Source organism: Phyllopteryx taeniolatus, chromosome 14, assembly GCF_024500385.1.
Source record: "Phyllopteryx taeniolatus isolate TA_2022b chromosome 14, UOR_Ptae_1.2, whole genome shotgun sequence".
NCBI lineage: Eukaryota > Metazoa > Chordata > Actinopteri > Syngnathiformes > Syngnathidae > Phyllopteryx > Phyllopteryx taeniolatus.
The window spans coordinates 1,817,799-1,845,218 of NC_084515.1; the positions used below are offsets into that span (position 1 = coordinate 1,817,799).

The following is a 27,420-nucleotide window of genomic DNA, read 5'->3' on the forward strand; positions in this document are numbered from 1 at the left end:
TTGCTGTCCAACTGTATAACGTGTCGCCTTTTTACAGTATACAGGAGAGTCAGAATTTACAATTGCAGACCTTCAGTGTAGTACCATATTGTGCCAAAACATGTCGGGCAGCACTGAGTTCTACTGGGAATGATGTAGCGTAATAAAAAGAAAAGAGAAGAGGAAGAGAAAGTCCCTAACTAAACTCCAGTAACATTGTAAATACTGTAGGTAGCTATGTAGACAGGCTGAGTGGTAGGTAAATAGAAAGGTACATAGTCAGAATTTAAGTACTAAGCAGATATTTAGGTAGCTTAAACCTGATATTTGCGAATAAGTAGGAAGATACGTTAGTCAGGAGGTAGGAAGTAAGGCCAGATGGTAAGTAAACAGGCAAGTAAGTAAGAATGTACATTATGTATGTAGGTAGGTAGATCGGAAGGGTGGTGTGTTAGGTTGGTAGTTAACCATGCATTTGTAAGTAGTAAGAAGTCAAGCTGACAAATCAACTGGTAAAGTATTTAGGTCGGGAGACAGGATAGTCAGTAACTGGGAGGTATTTCAAGAGGTAGTTAGGTAGAAGAGTAGGTCAAATTCTCACCATGTTGGAGCCCTTCTTGGTCCAGGTCAGGGTAAGCGGGGGGTTTCCAGACCACTTGCAGTTCAGTGTGACGTCCGAGTTCACATCCACCGCGATGGGCCGGGGTTCTACCACCAGGATGGGTCCAACTGAAACACGATAGAATTCAAGAAATAACTTAAACTCAAAGTACGAAGATGGTTACCTGTCTCCCCTCCTCCTTTCTTCCATATGCCATCAAGTCTTCAGTAAAGGTACAAGTGATGTTAAATGTTAATTTAGCCAATCCATTATTCATTTATACTGTATTTGTTTCACATTGTAGTCACTGATGGTGTAGTGGTACACTCGGCTGACTTTGGTGTAGGCAGCATGGGTTCAGTTCTCACTCAGTGAATGTGAGTGCGAATGGTTGTCTGTGTATATATGTGCCCTGTGACTGACTGGCGACGAGTTCAGGGTGTAGTCTGCCTTTCGCCTGAAGTCAGCTGGGATAGGCTCCCGCACCCCGCATCCCTGAACAGGATAAGCGTTGTTGAGAATGGATTGATGTTTCACATTGTTTTCAGTTTGTAAACTATAGTTATTCTCTATAAAATGTATTTTTTTTGTTAATATTCTTGGGTGTCTGGGATGGATTCATTGGATTTTCATTATTTCCTATGGGAAATATTGCCTCAAATTGAGGTAGGCAGGTAGGTAGGTAATGAATCTGACGAAGCCGCGACATGCGCAATGTCACGTGACCAAAACCTGAACACGGGATAGCTTACTTCTTGTGTATGCTATCCTAACGAGCGTGACTACAATTTGAGTATATGATTTTTTTATTATTTTTTTTTAAAGGCGAACTTGCTAAAATTTTATTTTCTTTATGGCTGGTGTCTTTTGACAGAAGTTAAATACATTTATACTACATCTTTATTTATACATATATGATATACCATATGTATATCACATGAACGAAGCCTAAACATCGAATATTGTCATCTTTGGTGGCTTTGTGGTGACATCTTGTGTTTAAAAAATGGCGTAGACATTTAAAGTCCCTACGGTTGCTTTGTCACAGCCGCCTTTGCCATTCACCGGGAGGAAGTGCTTTGACCCATTTTACCAAATGCAGAAATAAATTCGCATATACCGGATTGGTAAGACCGGTTGGTGAAATGTACAGTACTGTATGTACAGCGGGTCAATATACAGGATGGTTGGTAATTTGGAGATATTTCAATAGGTAGGAAAACAATGAAACTGGCATTTTGTCAAATAGGTAGGTAGGCAATTCCATCACAACATGCTGGCAATTTTTTGACTTGCGTTTGTTGTCACATTTCTGTGGGGCCAATTATACATTACTCGTGCACTCACTGTAGTAGTCTCGCCACGTTGCACTATTTGCATATCTGTTGTTGACCAATACTGGCCACTCATGCCAGAGTAGCATCTGCTCCATTGGCACACTGATTGAGGAGTATCTGCAACATTTGCACAATCAACATTGTCCTAGATTATCGCACTACTCGCTTGAAGTCTCGGCGCCCTTTGCACAATGGTCATTGCACCAGACTATTGCAATATCAGTCTTTCGAACTGCTCTAAGTGCGAGAGGACATCTTTTTGCACAATTGTCAAAAAAAATAAAAATGTATCGGCATTACCAGAAAACTAGCAACCCTTTATTGCTCAGTGACTGTTTTTTGTCAATGTCTTTATGTCTCAAAAGTGTTCTCTGTCAATTGACTGTCTGTTGTTGTACTAGAGCAGCTCCAACTACCGGAGACAAATTCCTTGTGTGTTTTTTGGACATACTTGGCAAATAAAGCTGATTCTGATTCTGATTGAGACGGATAGGAAGTCAGACAATTTATTGGGGGAAAAAAATACCCTGCTGGGCAGAGACTAAGGTGGAAATGCAGCTATTTTACTGTCTCTTTAAAACTCTCACACTGTCCCAAATGAGCCACTATAGGAATACCTGCCCTCTGGAACACAGATTCACAGGATCCAAAGACCACGTCTTTGGTACTTACAGTGTACATCCACCAGGATGCTGACATTGGTGCTGCCAACCGCGTTGAAGACCTGACAGGACACAGGTTCGGTGAAGAAGGAGTGGTCGGCCGTGGTGGCAAATACGCTCTCTCTGGCGCCCTCTAGCAGCACGCCACCCTTCGCCCACCTGGCGGAGATGCGGTAGATGGTAATGTTTAGTCAATCTACTCTGCAAAGTATGGCAGAGGCCCTATATTCCAGTACTCCGGACCTGTAGCCCATGATGGGCGGGTTGGCGGTGGCCTGGCAGGTGAAGGTGACCCTCTCGCCCTCCAGAACCGAGCGAGGCTCAATAGACAAAGTCACCGTCGGTGGATCTGTAGACAGCACCAAATATTGAGGATAATTAGTAAGTAGTATTAGCATGGGTGTTGCTAAAGCATCCGTTTTATCAGAACTAAACAACTGATCTTCATTAAAAATATGAGCATGGATGTCGCTAAAGTGGCAGTTCTATCAGACCTTGGCCTTGATTATAAGAATGGATGTAATTAGCAGTTTTAACAGAAATGGAGAACGTATTCAATAAAAGTATTGGCAATTAAGGAAGGTTTATCGGAACTGACCAATGCAGTATGTCTAGAGTAAAGTTTAGCTAAGATGTTAAACTGGCAATTTTATCAGAACTGTACGACATATCTGCATTAAAATAACTCGCATGGATGTTGCTAAGGCAGCAGTTTTATCAGAACTGAGCCACATGTCTTGATAAAAGGTATAAGCATGTATGTTAGCAGCAGTTTGATCAAAGCTGGGCCTTCATTAGCAATATTAGAATTGATGTTAGCAGCAGTTTTATAAGAAATTACGCTATTAGTTGGCCCTCCTTTGACGTTTTACATTGTGTGTTAGCACTAAGCTAGCAGACTTTAGTAAGGCAAAGTTATGTGGTTTGGTGAAATAAACAAAGTGTAATTATTTTTTTATTATGTTTAGTTTGAAAGGAAATCTCAACTTTTAGTAGCAATAAACAGCTTGATGCCTCTTATTTGATTAATTGTTCATTATCTGCCAAAGTGCTGCTTGTTGTGGAGTGATTTAAGTTGACTGGCACCAGACAGTGCTCATATTTTTTGCTCACAACACACGTCGAAGAAAGAATTTAGCCGAATAGCTTATATCTGTAGAAAACTGTTTGGTCACTCGTATCTCAAGGTACCACTGTATTATCAAGGATGTTTGTGGCAGTTTTATCAGAACCTACGGTGCACGTTGAGCATGACATTGGCCCTTTTGCCAATGGGGACAGCCGGGTTGCTGGCCACACAGGTGAAATTGCTGTGGCTGTCGATGTCCAACGGCACGATGGGCAGGTAGCTTCTGGTGGTCACCCTCTTCCGGTCAGGCAGCACCTCCTGTCACGACAGGAACAATTTTATATATATTTATATATATAATACGCACACACATATATACACTATATTGCCAAAAGTATTCGCTCCATCCATATGGTTTAATATGATGCTGGTCTACGCTTTGCAGCTATAACAAGTCTTCAACTCTTGTGGGAAGACTTTCAACAAGGTTTAGGAATGAGTTTATGGGATTTTTTGCCCATTCTTCCAGGAGCATGTTTGTGAGGTCACACACTGATGTCGGAGGAGAAGGTCTGGCTCACTGTCCACCTGAAATCAACCCAAAGGTATTCTATCGGTATTAGGTAATGTTTTTAAATTCCTGATTTCGTGGGTTTTATGAGCTGGAAGCCCAAATTATGTAAAAATAAACAAATAAATAGTTGAAATTGTTTGAATTGTGGGCCCTGAATCTATAATCTATGAAAGTTAAATTTATTGAATGGAATTATGGAAATAAATAAACTTTTCCATGATATTCAAATTACAGTGGTTGAAATAAGTATTTAACACGTCACCATTTTTCTCAATAAATATATTTCCAAAGGTGCTATTGACATGAAGATTTCACCAGATGTTGGGAACAACCCAAGTAATGCATACACACAAAGAAAGTAGAACAAATAAGATCAGAAATTAAGTTATGTGTGATAGTGAGAAAAATGGTGACGTGTTAAATAGTTATTTCAGCTGCTGTGTATGTGTGTGTGTGTGTATATATATATATATATATATATATATATATATATATATATATATATATATATATGTGTGTGTGTGTGTGTGCGTGTATGTGTGTGCGTGCGTGCGTGTGTTTAAAAAGAATGTGAAATGCACGGATGGGTGTGAGATGTCAAAACGTGTGTTGGAGTATGTGAGTCAGTGTTTGCTACTGCGTGTGCATATGTGAGCCGGTGTGTTTGCGGCGGAGCTCCCAGGCATGATTTCACATGTGAAGTTGACTGTACGAGAGGGAGAGGGAGAGTGTGTGTGTGTGTGTGTGTGTGTGTGTGAGTGCGGAGGTGGGAGAAAGAGGGCAAAGTGTTCACATAATGCAAATGATGACATTTAAAAGGTTAGGACATCCCACTTGTTAACCAGATTACGAAAACATTTTTGTTACAGAAACACATACATTATTTCAGGTTGACTGAAGACCCTAAATTGTCTTTAGTGATTATGAAAGCACGTATGTTCATTGTCGACGAAAACGCCTGTCACAAAAAATGGTTACAAAAACATGGAACAAAATCATGTTATGTATGTAAAAAAAAATCTGTATGTTTCAAAAACACATTAAAATATTTCAAAACACATATGTCCGTTTTATTGAAATTGTCTTTAATGATTATAATGATTATGAAAACAAGTATGTTACAAAAACATACATGCTACAAAAGCACGTTATAAAAGTCTGTTACAAAAGCACGTCCGCTACAAAATATGTACTTTAGGTTGAGTGAAGACTAATTCTCTTCATTGATGATTAAAACACACGTTACAAAAACACCTGTTACCTTGACTGAAGAAATAAAATGTCTTCAATTACTTTGAAAAAAATAAATTATATATATATATACATAAAATACATGTATTTCAAATATATGTACAGTATGTTGGTTGACTGAAGATTAAACTTTCTTCAATGATTATGAGAACATGTTATATATATATTGTACATGTTAAATCGACGAAAAACTAAATTGGCTTTAAGATTATGAAAACGTATACAGTGTTCTACGGAGCCCCAGACATGACATGTAAAAAAATATATATATATACTAGTTCGTGCATGAGCTACTAATTTGTGTACGAAATAGTTACAGCGTGCGCACGAAGAAGCAGTGCCTCCGTACTGGACTTGAGGGTAACCAAGTCGAACGCATTTTTATGGACTTGTTACAAACGACGCAGCCGAAAAGGCAAGACACATGCGATGGCTTCAGGGTAAGTTTCTTTTCTTATCATGTTTTAGTCAATATCTTATTATTCTAGATTTAGGCAGTTATTTGATTGGGTCTATGTTTGCTACTTTGCTACTACTCTTTGTGTGTTTGTCAGAACTGCAACTCTGCCTCGACTTTCAACTTCGAAAGAGGGTGGGCTCGATTTCCTTACCCTCGTGTCCAGTATGGACTTCGTGCTCACCCTGTAACTATTTCGTGAGCACGAACAACTACTTCGTACGTATAGAATAACTATTTCGTGCGCACAAAGTGGTAGTTCGTGCGCACAAAGTAGTACATCGTGCGCACGAAATAGTTCCCCCCCCCCCCCCCCCATGTCATGTCTGGGGCTACGTAGTCTTCCCCCGCTGTATCGCGGTTCACCTATTGCTGATTCACTGCATTGCGGAATCTATTTTCAATATACAATATTTGCAACATTGCAGGATTTGGTGTGTATGCTTTAATTTTTTTTGTGGATAAATAAATGTTTCTTAGCCTAAAACATTAAAACTGTAAGAGAAAAATACAATAAAATTAATCAAAACACATATTACAAGGAATTAAATGTGTACACATTGTGTAAAATGGACATAGTGTACGGTACTACTGTACATTACTGTATGTTTAAGAGTTTAAAAGGTTTTTAAGAGTACAGAAAGTGTTCATAAGCATATGGTAGAGATTAATAAGAGTGTGGGGAAGATTCACAAGAATCTGGGGTTTAATACCGTATACAGAAATGAAAACACCAAAGGCATGAAAAAGGTCTCACACACAGACAAAAAGAAAAAAAGAAAAAAAACATTGTAGGGGGGTGTTTGGGGGGATTCCCCCGTCACCCCGCAGATATTTTTATATTATTTTTATTTTAACATAAATTAAGCAATCTGGAAGACTCTGAAGAGTACAATAAGGCAAAATAAAAAAAAATTATTCACACAGAAAAACATTTATTTACACCGCTCAAGTACATGTACAAATTTAAGATTAAAATTAAATTTGCCTCATTTCTTTGCTTTTTTGTTCTGGACTCCAACTTGAGCCAGGCCCATCTCCACCTGCACCTGATGCCTGCTTCAAGCTGTGCCACATGAATAGCATCCTCCTCTTTAAGCACTCATTCTGGAAAAGAATTGACTAAAATCATTGTCTGTTTCACTTAATTTTTCACTCTTACCAACTTCAAACGCGAATCCCAAATACATCCTCCAGGAAAATATTAAGTACAGTATTTTTTCTGTTTTTATTGGCCATTTCTGAATTTGAAGTTAGTTAATTCTGTGTTGTGGCATAATCCCTAACATCCCTCCGTCGCTTAATACATTTAACATTAACATCCATAAAGTAATTAGATAATTGTAGGCGCGTTTCCTAATTAATACAAGATGTACTAGTGACTCAACTCTTGTCGTCGATGTTACGTGTTCTTTGCGGTTCCACTGGGACCACAACCAGGGGCACGACCCGCAGCACTTCAACGCGAAAATACAAAAGACCAGTGCCACAAATACGACACCAGCTGATCTGATGAGCAAAAATGTTGCTTAAATGTAAGAGTAGCAATAGAAGATGTCTGCTCCAGAGCTGGGAAGAGTAGCCAAATATTGTACTCAAGTAAGAGTACTGTTACTTGACAATAATGTGACTCAAATAAAAGTAAAAAGTAGTCCTCCAAAAAATTACTTTAGAGTAAAAAGTACACAGTGTTATAATTACTCAAGTACTGAGTAAATAGCACAAACAATAAAAAAACAAAAATAAAATAAACAACAAAGACATCTGCAATTGACTGTACTGTGTTTTGTCAAGTTATAAGTGAGCTGAAGTATCTGAAATCTGAAATATGAAACAGTGCCCAATGCAAAAGTCGAAGTCGTAGTCTCGTGCACGAAATAGTTGATACATAAGTAATAATTGATAAATAATAGTAGCGAGCGACATTTAGATCATTGTAATGGAGTAAAAGTACCATTACTTACATTACATTACGGGGACTTTAACAAAGCTAAACTCAACCACGAACTCCCTAAAATACTCCCTAAACTAACTCCCTAAATACAAGCAGCACATCGACTGTCCTACCAGGGAAAATAATACTTTAGACCACTGCTACACCACGGTAAAAAACGCATACCGTGCTATACCTCGTGCAGCCTTGGGCTCGTCTGATCACTGCTTAATTCACTTAATACCGACGTACAGGCAAGAACTTAAATGTGCGAAGCCTACAGTGAAAACAGTCAAAAAGTGGACAAATGAAGCCAAGATGGAACTTCAAAGCTGCTTTGACTGCACAGACTGGAGTGTCTTTGAAAATTCAGCTGGCAGCCTGGATGAATATACGGACACTGTCACATCCTATATCAGTTTCTGTGAAGAGGTCTGTGTTCCAACAAAATCATTTCGCACATTCAACAACAATAAGCCGTGGTTCACTGCTAAACTTAAGCAGCTTCGCCAAGCTAAGGAGGACGCATATCAGAGCGGGGACAGGGCCCTGTATAATCGAGCTAGAAACCAGCTGACCAAAGAAATTAACATTGCAAAGAGGATCTATACAGCAAAATTGGAAAAACAGTTTAGCGCAAACGACTCTAAATCAGTCTGGCATGCATTCCAGTCGCTGACTAATTACAAGCGACGATCCCCCCAAGCTGAGAACAATAGCACACTAGCCAACGACTTGAATACCTTCTACTGCAGATTTGAAAAGGACAGTTTCACACCACACACCAACCCGGCCGCACCCGCGACCACAATCACACCTCTGACCTCTGCGTTAACCATCCATGAACAGGATGTGAGACGCATCTTCAAACAACAAAAGATTAACAAAGCGGCAGGCCCGGACCACGTGTCTCCATCCTGCCTCAAAGTCTGCGCGGACCAGCTCGCGCCAGTCTTCACTCAGATCTTCAACAGATCACTGGAAATGTGCGAAGTTCCGTCCTGCTTCAAACGCTCCACCATCATCCCAGTCCCCAAGAAACCTGCAATCTCGGGTCTGAATGACTACAGGCCTGTCGCTTTGACATCTGTGGTCATGAAGTCCTTTGAACGTCTTGTGCTGGACCACCTCAAGAGCGTCACAGGTCCCCTGCTGGACCCCCTGCAGTTTGCCTACCAAGCGAACAGATCTGCGGATGATGCAGTCAACATGGGACTGCACTTCATCCTAGAACACCTCGACAGTGCAGGGACCTATGCGAGGATCCTGTTCGTGGACTTCAGCTCAGCGTTCAACACCATCATCCCTGAACTCCTTTCATCCAAGCTTCTCCAGCTCAGCGTCTCACCTGCCATCTGCCAGTGGATTTACAGCTTTCTGACGGGCAGGACACAGCAGGTCAGGCTGGGGGAGGCCACCTCATCCACACGCAGCATCAGCACTGGGGCGCCCCAAGGTTGTGTCCTCTCTCCGCTGCTCTTCTCTCTCTACACGAACGACTGCACCTCAGCGAACCCGACTGTCAAACTCCTGAAGTTTGCAGATGACACCACTGTCATCGGCCTCATCAAGGACGGTGACGAGTCTGCATATCGACAGGAAGCGGAGCGGCTGGAGCTGTGGTGCGGCCGACACAACCTGGAGCTGAACACGCTCAAGACTGTAGAGATGATCGTGGACTTCAGGAGGCATCCTTCGCCACAGCTGCCCCTCACGCTGTCCAGCTGCCTTGTGTCAACCGTCGAGACCTTCAAGTTCCTGGGAATTACAATCTCCCAGGACCTGAAGTGGGCGACCAACATCAACTCCGTCCTCAAAAAGGCCCAGCAGAGGATGTACTTCCTGCGGCTTCTGAGAAAGCACGGCCTGCCACCGGAGCTGCTGAGACAGTTCTACACAGCGGTCATCGAATCAGTCCTGTGTTCTTCCATCACAGTCTGGTTTGGTGCTGCTACAAAAAAGGACAAACTCCGACTGCAACGGACAATCAAAACTGCTGAAAGGATTGTCGGTACCCCCCTACCCACCCTTGAGGACTTGCACGCTGCCAGAACTAAGACAAGGGCGTGCAAAATCCTCTCGGACCCTCCCCACCCTGGTCACCAGCTCTTCCAGCTCCTTCCCTCAGGTAGGCGCTACCGATCAATGCAAACTAGAACTAGTAGACATTCCAACAGCTTCTTCCCTCTTGCAATCAACTTCTTGAACAGCTAACTTACAATTCCATTACAACAAGCTGGCAATTTTTTGACTTGAGTTCGTTGTCACATTTCTGTATTATGTATTACTCGTGCACTCACTGTAGTTGTCTCGCCGTGCTGCACTATTTGCATATAGTGGCCACTCATGCCAGAGTAGCATCTGCTCCATTTGCACACTGATTGAGGAGTATCTGTAACATTTGCACAACCATTGTCCCAGATTATCGCAGTACTCGTCACTTTAAACCGCATACACTCCTTGAAGTCTCAGTGCCCTTTGCACAATGGTCATTGCACCGGACTATTGCGATATTAGCCATTCGAACTGAGGACTCTGCATCTTTTTGCACAATTGTTGTTTGTTGTTGTTTTTTGTCAATGTCTTTATGTCTACAAAGTGTTCTGTAAATTGACTGTCTGTTGTACTAGAGGGGCTCCAACTACCGGAGACAAATTCCTTGTGTGTTTTGGACATACTTGGCAAATAAAGATGATTCTGATTCTGATTCTGATTCTGATTCTGACTTCTTAACTCAAATAACTCATTCTCTGCCAATGCCGTCCAAAGACGTCATTAAGAATCCCTCTATTCCCTGCCAATGCCGTCTAAAGACGTCAATGGCGTTTTTTAACGGGCATGGGTGGGGGACGGTCTTGTGCAGTTTATGTGTGATTGTCAAGCCTCTGGATAACGGCAATGAGGGTTGACACCCTGTAGAGGGCAGCAATGCCTTGAGGTGAATGTCCCTCCCTCAGAGGAAGAAGAGGAAGAGGAAGGAGGGGGCGGCCCGGTGGGGTACAAGAGACAACGAGAAGAGACAAACATAATGGCGGAAAAGAGAGAAGACAAAATGAAAAAAATGTTAAAAAAAATGTAAAAAAGCTTTCGGTACTAGAAATTTATTGCGCCAAGGCAAGAAAATATTCCTGCGACCGACAGGAATGACACCTTATATCATGCAGGGAATAAAGGATGACGCACCGAGCCAATCGCTTTGTTCCAAAGCTATTGCGCAAAATGCCGGCCCATACATTGGCGAGATGCTCTCGGCCGCTTGCTGGCTTATTGTCTGCCGACCAGGATTTGAATAAATGGGATCCGGGAAGGTAACTCGTTTGCAGCTCGCGTTAGCTACATTTAGCTCCTTCAATCATTGTTACATAAAAACATAATTTAGTCCCACCATTTCACATTACAATGTAACGTGTTCCCAGTACTGATTTGAATTTTCCATTTCGTCCATCTTGCAGGAATTCAACACCCGCAAGTCGAGCGTCTTTTAAGATTGCGAAGAAGAAAGGTAATGTTTATTTTTTTTTTTACCCTTGAAAAACACGTCATAAAATAGTATTCTTTAGTAATCTCGTATGTATTTTTAATTTTTTTTAACACATTAGGCCACAATTACAGTTTCTGTAATCTGTAATTTTTACAGGAGAAGGTGATCAGCCTACTGTCCAACCCCAGCACTTGGTATTTCTAAGTGGTCACCCATCCAAGTACTAGCCAAGACAGACACTGCTTAGCTTCTGAAAGCAGACAAGTTCAGACATTCTCAGGGAGGAGTAATTGAACCTATAAATTGTTTTCATGTGATTATGAAAACTTCCAAGAACCGACTGAGTGGTTGTGAAACCACGTATGTTATGAAAACAAACTTGACTGACTAAATTGTCTTCAATGAATATTAAAAACGTACCTTAAAAACACACATAGTATAGTATTTTTCAAAAACACGTACACAACACTGACTGAAGAATATACTGCCTTCAATGATTACAAAAACACATACGCTACAAAAACATTGCAATCCACATATGTTCAGTTGATTGAAATTGTTTTCAGTGAGTATGAAAACACGTTCTTTTACGTTGACTGAACACCAAACCATCTTCAATAATTACAAAAAAAGATGTATGTGTAAGATGTACTGTATGTTTCAAAGACATCCTGTAAAAATGCACATTAAAAGTTGAATTATTTTTCCATGTATGAAAGTGACCTCATAACTCCTGTGTGTAAACAGAACGCCCTCGTTGTTTTCTTGCATCACGACAGTATAATTATTTTAGCGTTGCTGCTGCTCTACTCTAGGTGTTTTTTCTACTGTGTTTTTGTGCAGGACTCCTGAGCTGCTGTCTGCTTTGGGGTAGATACTCTCTAATTCCTCCTTTTTTTTGTGCCAGAGGCAAAGAGCATAAGAATGAGCCAACAAACAAGCTTTGCTTAGAGTTTAAAGTGAACTTGTTCTGCTCTTGTAGCGGAATTTGAGCCGTAACCCTTCTTTAATCCAGCACTCTGCTTGTAAGATTAAGCGCGGATCTGCCGGAATCGTCTGTTTGTTCGTCTGTTTTTATGCAACTTCCCGTGGAACGGCTGAGGTTTTCTGTCTTTGTCATATTTCATTCACTTTTAACAAAACGTGTTATTTGTATGCGGGGCCTTAATCAGGGGTGGGTAGTAACGTGCTACATTTACTCAAGGAACATTTTGAGGAAACGATACTTTTAACAATAATCTACGTGCCGCTCACAACTTTCATTTATCAATAATTGCGCCCACAATCTATTTTTAGACTTTCGTTTTCGACTTCCGCGTTGTGCGCCGTTGCTCCAATCCATAGTAATGTTTGACTCAAGTTCACCAATCAAACGCCAGAAGAAAGTCACGTCTACAAGTCATGTCAAGTCTTTTATTAGGCTTTGCAGGCCAATCCAAGTGAGTCGTGACATCCGCGCGGGACTCGTGTTTACATTAAAACTACGAAAATCAACAGCTTTAACATTCAGCGTAATTTTGTCACTGCCCAAACTTGGACATTTCAGCCACCTTCTAACTTTAGAAAACACCAAGCGGTAAGTTTTCGCTGTTGTTTTGGCAGTTCATATGGCGACGTTAACCCTATTTAATGGTCACAAGTAACTGTTAAACATGCATCTACTGGGTTACATTCTGTTCTGTTCTCTCTCCCTATAAATAAATAACGTTTCTGTAAGACCCTATGCATGTGTTGTTATTTTTTTCCACTGAAAAACTTAAATGGTAGCAGGTGTGTGTGGACTCCCATTGAACATGAGTTTGAATGTCATCTGTTACTTCTGAACACAGCCACATACCAGTCATAAGAGGGAGTGCATCCTGGTGCAACCAGATTTATTTGTATTTTATTTAAACCTTATTTAACCAGGTAAAAGACTAGTTAAAATAGAATATCTCTTTTGCAATGGTGACATGGCCAAGAAGGCAGCAAGTTAAACGTGAAAACGTGTCGCTTGAATGGTGTTTTTTTTAAAATAAGGAATTAAAACAAAAACATGACTTTTGTCCTTAATGTGCAAACAAAAAAAACGCAACACAGTATAACAGTAACTATATATATATATATATATATATATATATACACACACACACACACACACACACACATATATACACAGTGGGCGGCACGGTGAGGGACTGGTTAGAGCGTCTGCCTCACAGTTCTGAGGACCGGGGTTCAATCCCCGGCATGTTCTCCCCGTGCCTGCGCGGGTTTCTCGGGCACTCCGATTTCCTCCCACATCCCAAAAACATGCATGGTAGGTTAATTGACAACTCTAAATTGCCCGTAGGTGTGAATGTGAGTGCAAATGGTTGTTTGTTTGTATGTGCCCTGCGATTGGCTGGCAACCAGTTCAGGGTGTACCCCGCCTCCTGCCCGATTATAGCTGGGATAGGCTCCAGCACGCCCGCGACCCTAGTGAGGAGAAGCGGCTCAGCAAATGGATGGATGGATGGATATAGTGTGTTCAGATGAGTTTTGTCCTGGAAGTCCCTCACAAATCCTGGCATTCTTGAATGAAAATGAAACTGAACTTTTGTTCCAAAACCGTTCCAAGACGGTAGAATGAGCGGGTTCTCAAAAACATTAATCAGGCACAAATGAACTAGGTTCGGTTGACGTTCGGCCGGAATATGAACAAGCTCATGAACTTTCATTCATTGAAGTTGTTCAGGTACAACACTGGAGACTATGCCACATTAATGGGACAAGGTGCGAAATCCACAGCAGAAACTGATTTGTGCATCCAACAACACTGTTGCTCCGCTTAGCTGTGCAACATGACGTACACAAAATGGAGTCTTCGAAAGTCATCTCCTATATACGCGGGGACCTATCAAGACTCTTATTCTGACAGTTTCATTGACAACTCTTTCAGCCAATAAGGGGTGATGCTTGTGAATCGGACAAGCTCTGACATTCAGTGATCAGAAGCTGATCTGCACATCCAACAACACTGTACCTCTGCTTTACTTCCATTTAGTCCTTTGCCTAAATTAGTCATGGTGTAGGTGATGTGTTTGAGTCACCGTGGACTGGTGGGCGCCTTCGGCGAGCATCCCGTTCTTGATCCATTGGATGTGTGCGGCCGGCTTGGCACCTCGGGTGACGCAGGTGAGGTTGTGCGGCGTGCCGGCCATGAGCAGCAGCTCTGGGGTGCCCTCCACCACCGGGTCCTCAGGCGGGACTAGAGGATGGAGACACATACAGAGGGTTACTCATCATTTTTATTCATGCATGTGTGCGCAAACATGGATGTGGTGGATGCCCCATTTTTTGTAAATATCCATAGCTTGCGTTTAAAATGCATTTGAACGAGTGACGGTACAAATATCTGACTGTGTATTGACTCTCCATCGTGTGGAATAACGTTACCAATTATTACTTCATCAACAGACATTGACACATAGACATATATTAATTATATAATATTTATTTCCCCAATTTTTGTATGACATTATCTTATTTCTTGGATGCAATGTGGTTAACGTGTTCAGTTTTATTATTGCATAATAATAATAATCATCATCATCATCATCATCAACATCATCAAGTGTCACATCATCGTGTCACAGATAAATAATCTTTTAAAACACAGATGTCAAACGCAAGGCCCGGAGGCCAAATCTGGCCCGCCAAGTCATTTTATGTGGCCCGCGAAAGCAAATAATCTGACAACTTTCATGATTCTTGCTCAAATTCTCATATGTAATAAATACTATTGTTGAGATATTGCAAGCATTTTCTGAACAATGTAATAAATATTATCGTTGAGATATTGCAAGCATTTTCTGAACTATAGTTGAACAGATTATTATCCTTGACTTCTGATTTCAAAACTAGGTATCCATCAATTTGTTGTGTGTATGTAATAATATTATGAGGTGACTAAACATTTATATGATTTCACAGTCAATAGCCCTCTGAGGGAAACCGTGACTACAATGTGGCCCGTGTCAAAAATGAGTTAGACAAAAACTGTTTTAGGATTTGAAAAATCCTTATGTATGTAGTGGGCCTTACAATACATACAGTGTATATTGTTACGCATCGTTCAATATATCGATGATGGTGCAGTCGCTGTATCGGCACACTACCATTATTTTTTGGTTAAATATTGCAACAACTTATATCATGTTATAAGAGATGGTATGTTGAATATTATCGTGACATACTGTATTGTATTATGTCGTTATTTCTTACGATACATTATTGATAACACTAATTTGATAAAATATTGCGACTGACCGATGTCACACTGATCATAATGGCATTTTAAAATAATAATGTACCCTGATTATGTTGTGTCGATATCGAACGTATCATATATTCCAAGATAGTCATTGTCACGCCATCGCTGTACTACCCCTATCGTCACTATATCACAATAATGTGCTGTAACGTACACTATTCCTCGTACTGTATATATTAGGTGGGAACAAATTTTTATATCACGATGTATCATACATATTGTTTCTTCCAAGATATTGTTGTCGTGGTACTGCCCAGTTGTCAAAATATTGTGCAATGTATCGTATCTTAAATATAGTGGGTACGGAAAGTATTCAGACCCCCTTAAATTTTTCACTCTTTGTTATATTGCAGCGGCACGGTGGACGACTGGTTAGAGCGTCTGCCTCACAGTTCTGAGGACTGGAGTTCAATCCCCAGCCCCGCCTGTGTGGAGTTTCCATGTTCTCCCCGTGCCTGCGTGGGTTTTCTCCGGACACTCCGGTTTCCTCCCAAATCCCAAAAACATGCATGGTAGGTTAATTGACGACTCTAAATTCCCCATAGTTGTGAATGTGAGTGCGAATGGTTGTTTGTTTGTACGTGCTCTGCGATTGGCTGGCAACCAGTTCAGGGTGTACCCCGCCTCCTGCCTGATGATAGCTGGGATAGGCTCCAGCACGCCCGTGACCCTAGTGAGGAGAAGCGGCTCAGAAAATGGATGGATGGATGAACAAAACAGCATTGACAGCCACACACACGCTGTCCCATTCACTCCTCTTTCGCTTGTTGTTAACACCGGAGGACAGCGTGCCAAAAGAGGATTTTCGCGTGAAACTCCACTTCATTGAACAACTTCACAACTTCAAGAAAAAATATTTTTAATATTAATATTTTTGCTTATTTTCTTTTTTCTGATCATGCAGAGAGCGGGATCTCAGGTGCAGGGTTCATTTAAATATGGTTTGTATATTTAAATGTGGGGGTGGAAAGTGAGGGGTCGGCTACTCCAACAAGTGCGATCAATTCTACGTTGATTGGGATGTACGAAAGAAATGTGCTTGGATTCATGTGTACGCACAGATTCATACATCTGGATATTTTTTTGCGTTTCTGGATTTGAGCGTACAGCATGTTGCAGTAGGAAATCCATGCAAGTCTTTGTACATGAGGGCCCAGGAGAAGCTCCTCCATGCTTTTATCTCAAGTAGACTTCACTACTGTAATGGTCTTCTGACTGCACTCCGCATTAAACAGCTGCAGCTCATTCTGAATGCTGCAGCTCCAGTTCTGACCAGAACAAAGAGATCAGCATATTACTCCAATTCTAAAGTCTTTACACTAGCTCCCAGTCAGCTTTAGAATAGATTTTAAAGTACTGCTACTGGTCCATAAATTACTGAATACATGAAAGAAATGCTAATGGAATATACAGCCAATAGGGCTCTGAGATCGACAGACTCAGGTCAGATAGTGGAGCACAGAGTCCAAAGCAAACATGGTGAACCAGCATTTAGCTATTATGCTGCACACAAATCGAATACGTTTCCAACAGAAGTGACATCAGCCGCAAGTGTGAATTTTTTTAACTCCAGGATAAAAACTCTTATTTTTCCTCATGCTTTTTAGAGCATTACCACTTTTAAGTGATATTTCTTGCACTGTACACTGTTTTAATTGTACTTTTATTTTATTTTTTTCTCTTTATTTTAAATGTTTATAAGTTGTTTTTCTTTGTTTTTAAATGCATTTAATCATGTAAAGGACATTGAGTTACCTTGTGTATGAAATGCGCTTTATAAATACATTTGCTTTGCTTTGCTTCCAATATATAACTTTTCGCGCCATCACTGTATCCTGATGCCATCATCAAAATATTGTGATAACACTGTGTGATTCCCACTACCAGGATGTACTGTATCAATGAGTGGAAAAAAATATTGATATTGAAAAGCATCGTCATAAAATAATAAAGCTGTTAAAATGCATCGTCGACATCCAACCTCACATTTCATGACAATTTTGAAGCTTTACATATTATGATGTATTGAAGGAAGATTTCCAATAGATCCATTATTATTTAATTGCTAAATTATGGTTAGCAGGCTGTGACTTACTGAGGACGTTGAGCTTGGCCCTTCGGGAACGCAGGGCGGCCTCTGTGGCCTGGCACTCATACAACGAGTCGTCAGACAGCTCGGCGCGGGAGATCTCCAGGTTATACTGGCCCGTGTCAAGAGCCCGCAGCACTCTGTACCGTGGCCACGCTGCAACAATAAAAAGGGAGACAATACAGCAATGAAACATTAGCTGCGGTAACTTTTATCTAAACTGTCAAAAATTGTATGCTTGTGATCATGAGGAATCTTTTAGTTGTGTTTCAATACATTCCAATGCATCAACATGCTCGCTAAAAATATGTTCCTTTTATATTTAATTAGGATGGGGATTCCCAAAATGCACCAGATTCAAACTTTTGAATAATAATGACAAATTTAGAGGGAATCTGTAAATTGCTTTGATTGTATCAGATTGTTTTAGGGTGTATGCAGGCGAATACGGGCCACCAACTTTTGTCGGAATGTATTAAAAACAAATAAATGAAAGCTTGGAACAACATATTGTCCAGCTGTCAAAAATGAAACCTGTAAGCAATGTTGACCGGGCTCTCGCACCAATTTTTCACGACAAATCCTCAAAATTATGTATCCTTTAAGCCATGCGCTCCCCACATTGGATGCCGTAGGCAATAAAGTTCTTTAAAATTGCCCATCTGTCTAATATACCTGCTTTTGATTGGAGCTCATTTGGGAAGAATTCCCGAGTTAAATTTCGCCAAAATAAGTTTCTAGGGGCTGAGACTGAAGGCAAAATGATTGTTTCAAACACCATTAACTCCATCTTGATGAATGACGTGACGTTCACGATGAAGTACACGTTACACGTTTGTCCCCAGTACAGTATATCGATGATCTCACTGTATCATGATAATAGTGATATAGTTGGCAAAACATCAAATGGCGAGTTACTCTGTGATTCCCACCCCTTGCATGCATTAGGAGTCTGAGATAATGTCTATTTTGTGATGTAACGTACATGGTTTTCTTTCAATATATTGCTTTTTGTGAAATATCTGTTTCTATGCTACTTTAGCAATACACCCCGATTAAATATCGACTTATTGGTGATTAAGTATTTCCTTTTGTCAGGTGCATACGTAGATATCATCTGTCACACAATATATTCATTATCATGCAATTGTTGTATTGTTGTTTTTGGCAAAAAAAAATCGTAATATCGTATTGCAAGTTTTTCGTTAAGTCCCACTTCTTTGTGTGTTAACGTGTTAGCATGTCGTCATTATTCCTGTCATGTGTTCTCACCCTAGTGGGCATCCCTTTTTTCCCCCTCTTTGTCATCCTCCACCTTCTCCCGCTCTCTCCTGTGTCCCCAGGGTGCTGTCACCTCTCTGGTTGCTATGCTGCGAGGAGTCAGAGTGGATGATGTAATCTCCACTAATACTTTTGTCCAGCGTTGCCCTCCACAAATCACACCTCAACCCCCGCCCTCCTTTTTTTCCCCCTCACTTGCTGCAACCACCTTCTCACCTGCTTCCGCCATCTGAATTCATGTCATACCCACGAGGATGAGAAAGTGAGCGCCCACTAGTGTGATGTTTCACCCTTAGTTATGTCTGTCTCTGAAGCCAGCGTAAAAAAAATAATAATCCGAAAACAATGCGGCCCCAGTAAAACCCCCTTCAGGCCCTGACACCAGTTTCACCAATCAACCCGAAATTCGGCGTACGTCCATCATAACGGTGCACAAAAAAAAGGCTATTTTGGTTTGAAGCTGCTATTTTGCACTCAGTTGTACCATCTGGAAAGTTAGAAAAAAAAATCTGGCCCAATCTTTTTATGTAGTTTTTCACATTACAAAAAAAAATGGACTTTGTGAATGCGTACCTGAAGAGACATGCAGGCGCACAAAACAGGACATCACGTTGCACAAACAGAAGGCCCGGTGTGTTTACGGAAGTAAATATGGCCCCACATGCAACGTGAGCCAACATTCTCTGTTCTAAAACATCTTCTTTCTGCCACTGATTGTTTTCTGCTCCTTTGTCTGCCATTGCTTTTGTCACGCATGTTTTGTAGAACAATTGTGACATTTGTCGTCTTTCGATGACGTATAGGTCGGATGAGCGTGACCTACATCTCCATACTGCTCTCACATCGGATACATCCTCAAACAAAAGAAATATGAAAAAAAATTGCAATTGTACTGTTCACATTGACATGAAACAATCAGAAAACCATGTCATATTAAGCAAAGAAATCTAATTGACCCGCAGTGTGAACGTAGCTTAATACTGTACTTGATAAATACATACATTAATGAAATAATTGAATAGAATATAAAGAAATTAAAGAATTATAGGAACATGTTTTACTTCAATTCCATAGACATGCTGCTCCTTCTGATGTGTGTGTCTTGGTCCCTTGGGGGCAGTACAATATATAGACATACAAATATACCAATGGTAACAGATACACGGGCTACTTTGAAATCCTTCAACTTTTAAACATGCTGAAAACATGCATTATGCCCCTTAACACTATACAACAGTACTGATGTCATAGAAGTTGTCATACTTTTAATCACGACTTCGAAATTTCTCTATAGCGCAATTACACACGCTACAATTCTCGGACAACATTTCCCAAATTTCGAGTTGACAAACCCCCCTCAAAAACTTTAGTTGACTAAGATAATCTTTAAAATCCATATGGTATTCTGTATTCTACATTTTTCTATGATTCTGCCAAATTTTTTTGGACCAGGTGCGGGCCAGGTCTCTTGTGATGTTACTCTGACCTGCCATATCTCATATTTTCCGTCATTCGAAATAATAATAATAATAATAATAATCTGCGATTGGGGCTGCATGGTGACCGACTGGTTAGAGCGTCAGCCTCACAGTTCTGAGGACCAGGGTTCAATCCCCGGCCCCGCCTGTGTGGAGTTTGCATGTTCTCCCCGTGCCTGCGTGTGTTTTCTCCGGGCACTCCGGTTTCCTCCCACATCCCCAAAAACATGCATTAATTGGAGACTCTAAATTGCCCGTAGGCATGACTGTGAGTGCGAATGGTTGTTTGTTTCTATGTGCCCTGCGATTGGCTGGCAACCAGTTCAGGGTGTGCCCCGCCTCCTGCCCGATGATAGCTGGGATAGGCTACAGCACGCCCGCGACCCTAGTGAGGAGAAGCGGCTCAGAAAATGGATGGATGGATCTGCGATTGGCTGGTGACCGGTTCAGGGTGTACCCCGCCTCCCGCCTGAAGATAGCTGGAATAGGCTTCGGCACGCCCATGACCCTAGTGAGAGTAAGCGGTAATGAAAATGGATGGATAATAATAATTTTATGAATTTGATCAACTACAAATGCCTCTTAACTGTGCTATATTTATTCCTTCCTGTGTATTTTAACAACTTATGGAGCGTTTCTTCGTTCTCGACTTATTTTTTTTTATTCATGCATGTAAGAGTGTCAAATTAAATCGCACTTCACCTGACCGCCATCTGCAAACTCTGTTTGACTCTTGACCATTACATTGTAAACTTGGGCCCCTGGCTTTCTATAATTACTTAATCATTATTAATGTTAGGCATGGTGGTTGACTGGTTAAAGTGTCTGGTTTCCTCCCACATCCCAAAAACATGCACGTTAATTGAACACTCTCAATTGGCCGTAGGTGTGACTGTGAGTGCGAATGGTTGTTTGTTTGTATGTGCCCTGCGATTGGCTGGCAACCAGTTCAGGGTGTACCCCGCCTCCTGCCCGATGATAGCTGGGATAGGCTCCAGCACTCCCGCGACCCTTGTGAGGGTAAGCGGCTCAGAAAATGGATGGATGGATTATTAATGTTGTCCTTTCCCGTGTTTAGCAAGCTTTCCATTGAGCTCAGCCTAGGATAAATAGTATAGGCTAAATATTAAGGAAGTTATGAAAGTTTTAAACTCAGATTCAACAAAAAAGGTCACACAAACTCTCAACCCATACTGTCTTTGTATTAAGACATTGGCCAGAAATTGGTTCATTTTCACTGATTTTAAACAATAATATTCTTTATATATCCATCCATCCATTTTCTGAGCCACTTCTCCTCACTAGGGTCGCGGGCGCGCTGGAGCCTATCCCAGCTATCATCGGGCAGGAGGCGGGGTACACCCTGAACTGGTTGCCAGCCAATCGCAGGGCACATACAAACAAATAACCATTCGCACTCACATTCACACCTACGGGCAATTTAGAGTGTTCAATTAACGTGCATGTTTTTGGGATGTGGGAGGAAACCGGAGTGCCCGGAGAAAACCCACGCAGGCACGGGGAGAACATGCAAACTCCACACAGGCGGGGCCGGGATTTGAAACCCGGTCCTCAGAACTGTGAGGCTGACGCTATAACCAGTCGTCCACCGTGCCACCATTCTTTATATATGTCACAGGAAAATTTTACATATATCAAGATCTGTTTGATCATGCTGTCGTCAGGTTTATCCGTTGAAATTTTACACACATACCTACTTTGATTTCTTTTAATCTCAGCTTTCACTCTGTTTTAAACTTGTGGGATTGCCATTTGTGATATGTATTTTCTCACAGGCGATTCATACTGTTTTTCAAACGTTTGCAGCATTTCTGAAAATGCTAGCTTTTCAACTCTGCTAAAAGGTAGTATTTCTTTTGCAACGTTGTTTCGTTTGTATTTACTTTGTCGACCAAAACGCCTTATGAGGCAGGGAATGTTTAATGTTGGGTAAAAAACAAAATCGGCATACTGTGGCCTCACCTCACTATTCAGTTTGAAACTGAAACATTAACCAACAGGTCTTTTGCATTCTTTTTTTCCATTGCTCCTCATGTGTGCGACTGATGTGTGTGTAAGCTAGTGCGCCCCCACGCCCCCGCCACAGTGACAAACAGTCTGAATATTTGACAAGAGAAATCCCCCCCACCCCACGGTCATTCTGCTTTAAGCTAACGCGCCCATGCTGAGACCCATGCGCAGGGTGATTTCTCTTGACTTCCTGTCTCTTTGGAGGCAAAAGAAGAGGAAAACCACATGGGACTATATTAAGGCCAGAAAAATTAGGGTTGCCGGTCATGTTCAATGTTATTTTTAGAACATACTGCGGGCCACAAAAAAATGGACGGCGGGCCTCAAACGGCCCATAGGCTGTAGGTTGGAGAGCCCTGGAATATACTGTACATGGAGACGGTCTCAGCTCCTCAAGCAAGCTGCAGTAATATTGGTACTTCTTCACAGAGGATAAATAATATATTATGTATTGTCATGGTTTGTCCCTGCAGTTCCTTTTATGGAACTTGAATGGTGCTTCCCCTTCCTCTCTCTCTCCTCTGGAATCAGCGCTCATCACTGCCTGTGCACCTGTACCCAATCAACACTCTACACTGCCTGCATTTAAGCCTGCAAGGTCCAGGAAGTCGGCGCCAGAGTATTAACGTTCATCCGCGTGCTCCTTCCGTGTTCTGCGCCTTGCTGTCCCCTGAGCTACTATCAAATAAACCATTCTCATCTACTTCCTCTGCCTCCATCTGCTTTTGGGTCCAGTCAAATATCATATGATCACCATCCTTGACATTTCTGTGATTATTGTGAGTTAAGTCAAAAAACAAATTATCCTCCGAACGATGGCTCATACCTTGAAAAACTCCCTGTATCAAAACTGTACCGGCTGTGCTTTTTATTTATTAACAGTGAAACGACAAAGAACATGAGAATGATGCTTAGGTACGGCATGCTCAATTTGAAAAAGCGAATGGTCAGTGGGTGACGGCGGATGCAGTAAAAGGCTGGGAAAAAGAGGACGATGTGTTGATCAAATACAGAAGCTTTCCTGGCGGAGAAGACAAGCTGCAAGGACAAAGAGAGCGTAAAAAAGAAAAGAGGAGGAGGAGGAAGGGGGTTGAGGCAGACATATAACGGCAGTGATGATGGAGGTGTGTGTTTGTGCGTGTGTGTGTGTGTGTGTGTGTGTGTGAGATGGCCTTTAATAAACCTCTGAATTAAACTGAGGTGAACACAAAATTCACATTAGCCAACATGTCAGAGGAGGAGATCTTAATGTTTCGCATGTGCATACATTTAAAAATATTATATTTTTAGATTTCCAGCAGGTTAAATTAGTATTTTTTTAGCAAATTTTTTTATATTGATACATTATATTAATCTTTTGATGATATTTTCCTAAATATATACAGATCGTTATAATAATTGCTATTTAATACATTGTATGTTTATAATATTTAAATTGTATTTTGATTTAAAATTTGTTACATTTAATACATTTTATATTAAATTAACATCTAAATCCTGTGATTGGCTGGGGACCAGTTCAGGGTGTACCCACCGCTCGCCCGAAGATAGCTGGGATAGGCGCCAGCACGCCCGCGGCCCTAATGAGGATGAGCGGTTCGGAAAATGAATGAATTAACATCTAAATCATCCATCCATCCATCCATTTTCTGAGCCGCTTCTCCTCACTAGGATCGCGGGCGTGCTGGAGCCTATCCCAGCTATCATCGGACAGGAGGCAGGGTACACCCTGAACTGGTTGCCAGCCAATCGCAGGGCACATACAAACAAACAACCATTCGCACTCACAGTCACACCTGCGGGCAATTTAGAGTATCCAATTAATGCATGTTTTTGGGATGTGGGAGGAAACCGGAGTGCCCGGAGAAAACCCACGCAGGCACGGGGAGAACATGCAAACTCCACACAGGCAGGGCCGGGGATTGAACCCGGGTCCTCAGAACTGTGAGGCTGACGCTCTAACCAGTCGCCACCATGCCGCCCATCTAAATCATTTTGTCAAAAATATATGAATTTTATTATAGTTAAACCTAATTGTGTTCAGTTGTATTCATTTTAGTAGATTAGGTGAAGAAAAATATTCTTTCAATAGTTCTAGATTTTTTAAAATTATTTTTCATACATTTTATATTCATTATATCTGATCAGACTATTATTATATTAAATACTCCTCAGAATCATTCTATTTAATGTTTTTCCCCCCATACATATTTATATTTATGTGCAGGGTCAATGTAATGTATTCAATCATATTCAGGATTTTATCAAATTGTGTTTATTTTCGTAAATGTAATTTATTTGTATTTTACATAATTCTACTGAACTGAGTTTCCATTCCACTTATCCTCACTAGGGTCACGCACGTGCTGGAGCCTATCCCAGCTATATTCGGGCGAGGGTACACCCTGAACTGGTCGCCAGCCAATCGCAGGGCACATATAAACAAACAACCATTCTCGCACACATTCACAACTAAGGGCAATTTAGAGACTTCAATCAACCTACCATGCATGTTTTTGGGATGTGGGAGGGAACCGGAGTTTCTGGAGAAAACCCACACAGGCACAGGGTGTCATGGGTGTGTGTTCCGGTTGTTGAGTTCCCGGAGAAAACACACCCAGGCACGGGGAGAACATCCAAACTCCCCACAAGCGGGCCCGGGATTTGAACCCCGGTCCTCAGAACTGTGAGGCAGATGTGCTAACCAGTCGTCCACCGTGCCGCCCAAGGCAGGAAGTACAGGAAGTAATTACTGTATCCACTTTTTGTGACATTTTTGTTGGTGTGCTGTGAGATTTTTCAATTGTGAAATATGTGCCTTGGCTCCATAAAGGTTGGAAATTGCTGCTCTAGTCAGATCATGTATTCTAATCAGTCAGGTCAAACCAACATTACAACGTCACAGAAATAATGGGTGCTAACTTACTGTAATTAAATTAATTTATTGTAATTAAATTACTTCACACACACCAAAATTTTCGAGCATGATTCGACAGTAGGCCTGCATGTTCACTTACAACCGTTAGTGCTAGCACTAGCTTGCTAGGCTACATAAAGTTTTGTTGCCTGCTTGCGAGCGGTATCGTATTAAAAGTACGTGAACATACATCAAGCAAGCCTTAAACGAACGTCCTCTCCAGAGCAACGGTGAGCACCAACACACGTTTTTCCCCATTTTGTTCTTAACACCCGGCGTGATCCATTATTGTTGTCGTCGCCATGGTAACGAGTGTATCCGGTCGCGTTTGAGTTGACAAGATGAAGCCCAGTGATCGTAAAAACGGGATGCGGTGGTATCGGAATACAATATTTTATTGCAGTAGTCTGACATAGTGCAATCGTGAAAGACCAAATTTGTTTTGTAGTCTGATTCGGGACATTACATTGTTTTTTTTAATAACTTTATTGGTGGTCAGATATTTGCAGTACTACGTTAAAAGACACGCGACAAGGCTAAAAATTACTGATTGGCGGCACGGTGGCCGACTGGTTAAAGCGTCAGCCTCACAGTTCTGGGCACCCGGGTTCATCCCCGGCCCCGCCTGTGTGGAGTTTGCATGTTCTCCCCGTGCCTGCGTGGGTTTTTTCCAGGCACTCCGGTTTCCTCCCACATCCCAAAAACATGCATTAATTGGAGACTCTAAATTGCCCGTAGGCGTGACTGTGAGTGCGAATGGTTGTTTGTTTCTCTGTGCCCTGCGATTGGCTGGCAACCAGTTCAGGGTGTACCCCGCATCCTGCCCGATGACAGCTGGGATAGGCTCCAGCACGCCCGCGACCCTAGTGAGGAGAAGCGGCTCAGAAAATGGATGGATGGATGCATTCGAATATACTGTACACGAGGGCGACGTGGAGTAAATGTCTTTTGGGGAGCCGATCAATGACATCATTGATTGGATCGGCGAATTTAAGATGATCAGCCGATCAGCATAAAATGCTAATTATCGGCCGATACCGATCAGGCCGATCAGATCAGTGTAAAGTCTTATACACACACACACATACAGCGGCTGAAATAAATATTTAACATGTCACCATTTTTCTCACTAAATATACTTCCAAAGCTGCTATTGACCTGGAAATTTCACCATATGTTGGGAACAACCCAAGTAATCCATACATACAAAGAAAGTAGAACAAATAAGCTTTGAAATTAAGTTCTTGGTAAAACTGTGAAATGACACAGCAAAAAAGTATTGAACACATGAAGAAAGGGAGGTGCAAAAAGGCATGGAAAGCCAAGACAACACCTAAAATCTACCAATAATCAAACAGCAATCCAGCCCCTTTTCAGTGCAAATGAATACGTATCAGCTAGTTAAGTCCAAATTGATGGCCTAAAAAAAGGTCTCATTGCCAAAGTGTGAGTCAAGACACATCTCATCAGGAGAAAGAGCAGAGAGCTGTCTCAAAACCATCGCAAACTAATTGTTGCAAAACATAGCAATGACATTGGTTACAGGCGCATAGCTAAGCTTCTGAACGTACCAGTGAGTACAGTTGGGACCATAATACGCAAGTGGAAAACCAATCATACCACCATAAATTTGCCTCGATCAGGTGCTCCGCACAAGATTTCTGACAGAGGAGTGCAAAGAATAAGCAGAAGAGTTGTCCAAGAGCCAAGGACCACCTGTGGAGAACTTTAAAAAGATCTGGAATTAGCAGGTACTGTTGTCTAATATTAAATGAATACCAGTTGGAGTGTTCAATACTTTTTCCCTGTGTCATTTCACATTATTACACACAACTTAATTTCTGATCTTAGACTATATGTTCTACTTCCTTTGTATGTATGGATTACTTGGGTTGTTTCCAACATTTCCAAATTTTCATGTCAATAGCACCTTTGGAAATACATTTAATGAGAAACATGGTGACGTGTTAAATACTTAATTCAGCT

General features: G+C 41.4%; 1 protein-coding gene and 1 long non-coding RNA gene across 6 annotated transcripts in view; one reads left to right on the top strand and one right to left on the bottom strand.

Annotated features, from left to right (window-relative positions):
• kirrel1b (kirre like nephrin family adhesion molecule 1b) overlaps window positions 1–27,420 on the bottom strand; it is a 106,417-nt gene that overhangs the window by 26,417 nt on the left and 52,580 nt on the right. For all 5 annotated transcript variants that reach the window (XM_061797933.1, XM_061797932.1, XM_061797931.1 and 2 more), the window contains exons 3-8: window positions 17,734–17,883; window positions 14,416–14,573; window positions 3,816–3,966; window positions 2,823–2,928; window positions 2,590–2,738; window positions 581–708 (exon numbers count right to left, since the gene is read on the bottom strand). In XM_061797933.1, coding sequence (XP_061653917.1) covers window positions 581–708; window positions 2,590–2,738; window positions 2,823–2,928; window positions 3,816–3,966; window positions 14,416–14,573; window positions 17,734–17,883 — 842 coding nt within the window. The remainder of the gene's footprint in view (window positions 1–580; window positions 709–2,589; window positions 2,739–2,822; window positions 2,929–3,815; window positions 3,967–14,415; window positions 14,574–17,733; window positions 17,884–27,420) is intronic.
• LOC133489146 (uncharacterized) lies at window positions 5,627–12,990 on the top strand. The gene is made up of 3 exons (XR_009791828.1): window positions 5,627–5,913; window positions 11,316–11,365; window positions 11,501–12,990. It is a non-coding gene; the product is annotated as an uncharacterized LOC133489146 (long non-coding RNA).